Source organism: Zerene cesonia, chromosome 19 (genome assembly GCF_012273895.1).
Source record: "Zerene cesonia ecotype Mississippi chromosome 19, Zerene_cesonia_1.1, whole genome shotgun sequence".
Taxonomy (NCBI): domain Eukaryota; kingdom Metazoa; phylum Arthropoda; class Insecta; order Lepidoptera; family Pieridae; genus Zerene; species Zerene cesonia.
This window is the reverse complement of record NC_052120.1, coordinates 5,574,046-5,580,256: the sequence shown is the minus strand read 5'-3', so window position 1 is coordinate 5,580,256 and position 6,211 is coordinate 5,574,046. Positions and strand designations below refer to the sequence as shown.

The window sequence follows — 6,211 nt, the reverse complement described above, 5'->3', positions numbered from 1 at the left end:
CCCCTAAAAAATAATATTCAATCAAAATAATATAATAAGTAATATTCAGTAATATTTGTTAATGCTTTTTATTTATATATTAACTAATACATTAAAAATTGTGTCAGTTTCCTCTGAAGAGTCAGAATTTTTAAAATCATACATGTTAACATTGAATAAACTTAACATATTAGAAGATGGAGTGAATGTTGTGCAAGATCCACCATTACGAATTAATGTGAAAAATAAATTTAATTGATTATTGCATTCGATAGTTCTATTATATTCAGAATATTATATATTCAGAAAAACCCTAAAAATACCCCTAAACATATAAAACCCCTAAAAAAATCCCATTCCACTAATTTACCCCCTAAATTTGGGGGGAAAACCCCTAAGTTGGGAACACTGGTCACGATGTTTCCCTATTTGCAATGTTTTACTTAATTAAGATTGGGATAATTAATCGAAATAAAAACTATCCTATATCTTAAGTTGGACCAAATTACACATAAAATGCAAAATTTCATCAAAAGCGGTTGAGTTGGTGAAGAGTTCATTGGGAACATACATCATGACACTGGATTTTTATATATTAAGATATTGAGATAAAAAGCTTGTCATCCCACCCATGATCTTTTCTCAGTACATAGTATGCTTAATACAAGTATAATCTAAACGATAGAGAAGATACTCTGATAATAATAATCTGTTCAAAACTTGAGTATGGGCCAAAATTTACGAAAAATGTAATAAATATAACCTTCAGTTCTGGCAATACAGATTTACTTGTCATTGCCCATTGGCGTAAGTGACAGAATCTGTTCTCGATGGACTCAGGAATTGCCATAAAGAAGAAAAATGTTCCAATAATTTCAATTTTAAACTACCAACATAAATCATTAAATCAATAATTACATAATCACAACTTCATCACCATTGTAATACGCTGTATGAAGAGATAAGATAATTTTTTTGAAAATTTGGAATATCGGCTATGGCTTGATTCTTAATGTCTTTTTTTGTTAAACCGGAAAACCTTAATTCACCTTTTTCTTCCTAAAGTTAACTTCCACGCCTTCGTTCGGGAGAATTTTAAACGTGAACAACTGGAGGATTTAAATCCAATTAGGTCAAAGGTATAGATATTATACTTTTCTTCGCGATTCCGAAGATTCAGAAGCGGAGCCCAAGAGCACACGGTTATTGCAAATATCTTTAAAAAAACCTTCACTACATAGTATAAAACAAACAAACTCCCTTTCCACTTTTTATCAGTTTAATTTGTTTTTTTAATAGATAAAGTGATTCAAGAGGAAGGTTTATATGTATAACTAGCTGTTCGCCCTTGGTAAATATATAGCCTATATTACTCAGCGAAGTTGCAGTTTTCTAATAGTAGTTTTTGAGTCTATCCATAGCAAACAACAAACAAAAATGCAAATTCTTCCTCTTTATAATATTATTATACAATTTATAATTTAATATAGTATATAGTGTACATAACATAGAAAAAATGATGGGGGATGGTTTTACACTGAATATAACGCGAAACGCGAAGCCGCGGCCAAAAGATAGTTATTTATAAAACTACATTGTAAAATACATGTTCTATAGGAGTCGATATGTAAGATCGGAAACATTGTTGGCCCTCGAAAAAGCAACATTAAGTTGATTATGAGAAAAACAGCCGGTTATCAGGCCAACACCAGCGTCTTTAAGCTTCTACCCCCATGACTTGTTTATTGCAATGGCATAGCATGCATTCCCAGCAACTTTCAAATGAAAGGGAAAATTGGTGGGAATGAGCAGTATGCGCTGTATGAACAGTCTCACCGGCATAACACCTTGTGAGTTGACGCTAAGACGGGTTGCAATACCGGGTAGCCTACCATGATACTTAAAAGGAAATGAAGCAAAATAAACACGAGTGTTGGCAGTCATTTCCATGATATTCCATCATCAATGGAAAATAATCATAAAGTGTTAACGTAAAAAAACGCCTCTCAGACTGAACAACTTTTGCTAAGACATAAGTGTACTGGGCTCTTGAGTTGCATACCGGAAGTTCCAAATCTTTGTTTTTTATAAGTCTTTAGAAAATGCCCGTTCAATGAAGATGCAAGACTGAAACTTTGTTGGATCGCCCTCGGCCGATTTTTCTTAATATCTACATGTTGCATGCACCCTCGATAGAGTAGAGCAATGTAAATTAAAAAAAAATAAATGATATCGTTTATTTTATTTCGTATATTAGGTAACAAATTCGAATATATGAGAATAGTCTTTCATTTTTGTTGTGCTTGCATTGACGTTGAAATTCGCAACAGCCACACCTCGATCTGCAGCTGCTACTAATTTTCTTGCATCAAAATCTAAGCTATAAATAGGCGACGACTTCTTTTGTGTAAAGTACATCTGCAAAATTTATACATATCTAATTATGATTTGAATTGATACCATATTGAAAAATTACATTTTGATCCCTTGGATATTCAGAATAATTATCAAATGCCTTTGACTTCTTTTAAGCCACTATTAACATAGGAAACTATTTCGGAGTTTTTGTAGAAATTACCTGTACATGATGTGAAGAATGTAAATCAAATAATACGCATCGTGAATACTCCGATGATCCTACTATAACGGCCCTGTCTCCGTCTGATTTAACACAATATAATGATGATTGAAAAGGGTCTCGAGCAGTGTAAATCTAAAAATGGATAATACATAATATGGATATGTAAATATGTTACATAATATGGTATATATATATATATATAAAGACATAGATAAAACAAGCTTTTAAGAAGGTAATAACAACAAGGTTCTAAAGAAATGTGGTTTATTACTTTAATAAAGACACATTTTCAACCGATTTCAAAAGAAAGAGGTTCTCATTTCAACTAAGAACTTTCGCTAATTTAAATGTGGTTTATTTTAGAAGAAAAAGGCATACGCTTCGAAAGTTTGTCAACTGAAATTTTACTATTAAAATAGAAATTACATTATATAATACTATCTTAATTTTAATACATACCTAGTACAATTACTTTATTATTAAAGTTATCTAAATAAAATGACTACCAAAACAATAACATTCAATTGAAAGGGATACACATGGGAGGCATTAGTTAAAAAAAAACATTAAAATCGGTTTAACCAGTAAAAAGTTATGAGTTATTACACAAAAAATACTTGGGAACCTCCTCTTTTTTTGAAAACTGTTTAAAAGAGGGCAATATGTTACAAAACAATTCATTTATTCTTACCACATCATTTGTCCTGACATCAATATATTGCAGCTTCCCAGAATGAGACACATAGATAATTCCATTTTCATTGTGCCATTGTATATCCCTAATGACATGCTTTAAGTCCTTAGTTTCTTTGGACGTCATTAGGTAATCACCACTAGAATAATTTGATGTAAGAGTATATCGGTAATTACTCGTTAAACTTTGCTATTAGCATTTCATCTATACATATAAATAATATTGAAATGTGTTTGTAATTTTGAAATAAGCGTTTTAACATGTGTATGAATATATATACAGTACATTCATCAAAATAACAATTTTTGTCAGTTTATTCTGGCTAATCTCTGGAATGGCTGGACCGACTTTGACGGGACTTTCATTTACATGTAGCTAATGTAAGGAGCAAAAACGTAGGCAACTGCGGGACGCAGGTGAAACTGCGGGACGCAGCTAGTTATAAGTAAGTTTTAGATCATAACCCCCAATAAATTTCAAACAGAGGGTAGGTGAGTAAACTAAGCTAGTTTTGTTTAATCAGAAATTATTCTAACAATTCTAAAGTTTACTATTTCAAAAAACTTATTAACACAGATATTTTTATTAATTTTAATTATTATTTTTTATTGAAGATCCTTAATAATAAATTTCTTATACTATGACACCCTTAAAGAACGTAAATAATTAATATATTCGAAATAAACTACCTACGTATTGATATCAAGCAAAATGGGCTTACTGTTTCCATTGGGACCAATAGCCAATTTAGTTTTTGTTGGATCAACTGCAAGGGATCTACTGCCAACACACTCTGGAACAATGAACTCGCTTATGCCTAAACAAAGAGATATTACTGAATTAATTTCCGTATTTCGTATATGTACCGATTCAGATTATTCAATATAATTAGTAAATTATTAACAATTTCTTTTTAACAATTTAATATATGGATTGGAATTATGTAACACCACCTCCAGGGAAGTACACTTGTGAGTTTTGGTATTCAAAAGAAGGTGACCGGCATCTTACTAGGTTCATGGAGGAGCTGGGATGGTTTCAGCTTTGACTGGTTACAAAATTAGCCAGTATTATTATTTATTATTGAGTGACCGACATTATTATAAAGTAATTAATATTTAGAAACAGTGGCATTTCTCCATTGCCACAGCGCATTCGAGACTTCAAATTAGAACACACAATTTTCGGGCGGCATATTTACTGTGACTAAAACGCATTATGAGGTATTTTTTTGTTTTTTTGTCTTTGAGCGTAACATATACATAAACGAGGAAATAACATACTGTGAAAATGTGAAGAGAATGATAATATTCAGAAACAATATATTCTTAATACTTACAGTTGCTATTTGTATTCTTTACAAAGTCTTCATCCATTGACCATAAGCATACATGGGGACTAATATTTGAACATGTTATTACAGAGTTATTAAATGATTCTACCGCTGTCACCTCAACTTGACCATTTTCATGGCAATTCTCAATATAATACAACAGTCTGGGCTTTTTACGAATATCATTAAATTGATAAACAGCTGCGCTACCATCCCTGGAATTCAATAGCCGATTGAATTATTGTTGATGTTAAATAATAAATAAAATGTATATTTATAACATATTCAGTATGTTACCTATTTCCACAAACAATTAAATTTTCCCTTAAAATGAATCTTGACACATCATTAGTACGCACATCATATCTCTGCATTATAGGAACATGAATGCTCCATAATAGCCCACGGTTAAAACCAGATTTATCTATAGCATAGCATTTAAGTTCGGATCCAATGGATAAAATCAACACATCAGCAAATAGTTGCATCCATGGTATATAATTTGTTGAATGTTGTACTATTAACTGGAATTGAACATTTGACATTAATAATTTATTGGCAAAATTCAAATCTACTGCATGATATCTGCTAATTAAGCTTAATCTATACTAATATTATAATTCAAAACTAAATCAGGTGCATATTTTAGTAATAAATCAACAAAACTATAAAGCAAAATAAATCATATTTAAGAAACAATTGATGTAATATTAGGTATATAGTAAAGAGCCATATTCGTAGTTGGCTAGCTAAAAATCTATTTAATCATATTATGTGGTATACTATAGAGATAAAATAAACTTTATAATATGATTAATTTACCTTTGATTTAAAAATTCCTCTACGCCAATTATACGATATCCTGCTTCTATTATACCAAGTTATAGGAAATCTGTAAATAAAATTAACAATAGAAGTAATTAAAAACATATTCGAATAAAAGCCTTTTTCTATACCATTTACTTATTTGCTTCTTTACCTTTTTTCATTTGTGGCTATGATGAGTCCTCGTCGACATACGATTTTCCATAAACTGCTTTCATTTTCTATAAACTCCCGCAAATATTTACACGATAACATTAGATTCCGAAGATCAAATATGTACAGTCTTTTAAATATGTTTACTAAAATTTCGTGCGGCAATTTTATGAGATTTATTTCACTCATATTTATGACTTGATACTGAAATTTTTTTATAAGTTTTTACAATATTACAATATCAAAATTCAAATAAGTTATTATATAGTATATACCTACTTATATATATTTATGCACAACGAATTTATGTTACCTATACATATAACAACTGACAAGAATGTCATAGCAAGAGAAATGGGCCCTTAACTTGGTTGTTTTTATGCATAATTTCTATTTCGTACATTACATTTTTTTGAAACTCAATGTACTCAAAGTACAATGTAAACAGTAATAAAAAACGACTAACGAACTAGATACACCGTAAATAACAAATCCCCAAAAATGAAAACATTTGCAAAGATCATAGATAATAGGACACAGCTTCACAGAGTTTTTTTATACTATAGTAGACGCTCGTCCCGTCTCCGCCCGGACATCAAGATTCCTGTTTTATGCCAAAGGAGCATTTAATAGGAATAAAAATTAT

At 30.6% G+C, this 6,211-nt stretch overlaps 1 protein-coding gene across 1 annotated transcript; it reads right to left on the bottom strand.

The window, feature by feature from the left end:
* Positions 1–2,202: 2,202 nt before the first annotated feature.
* On the bottom strand, positions 2,203–6,124 carry LOC119834565 (F-box/WD repeat-containing protein 4). The gene is made up of 9 exons (XM_038358962.1): positions 5,845–6,124; positions 5,567–5,769; positions 5,410–5,479; positions 4,885–5,111; positions 4,594–4,802; positions 3,948–4,071; positions 3,252–3,393; positions 2,558–2,692; positions 2,203–2,397 (listed from the first exon to the last, which is right to left on the bottom strand). Exons 2-9 carry the CDS (start codon positions 5,752–5,754, stop codon positions 2,233–2,235), a joined length of 1,260 nt encoding a protein of 419 aa, XP_038214890.1. The 5' UTR covers positions 5,755–5,769; positions 5,845–6,124; the 3' UTR covers positions 2,203–2,232.
* Positions 6,125–6,211: the final 87 nt, after the last annotated feature.

Coding starts and splice junctions, on each gene's coding strand:
- LOC119834565 (XM_038358962.1), bottom strand. CDS start 5,754: ATGAGTGAAATAAATCTCATAAAATTGCCGCACGAAATTTTAGTAAAC. Junction 4,803..4,884: donor TTAATTGTTTGTGGAAATAG/GTAACATACTGA, acceptor ATTGAATTCCAG/GGATGGTAGCGCAGCTGTTT. Junction 2,398..2,557: donor ATTCTTCACATCATGTACAG/GTAATTTCTACA, acceptor TAAATTTTGCAG/ATGTACTTTACACAAAAGAA.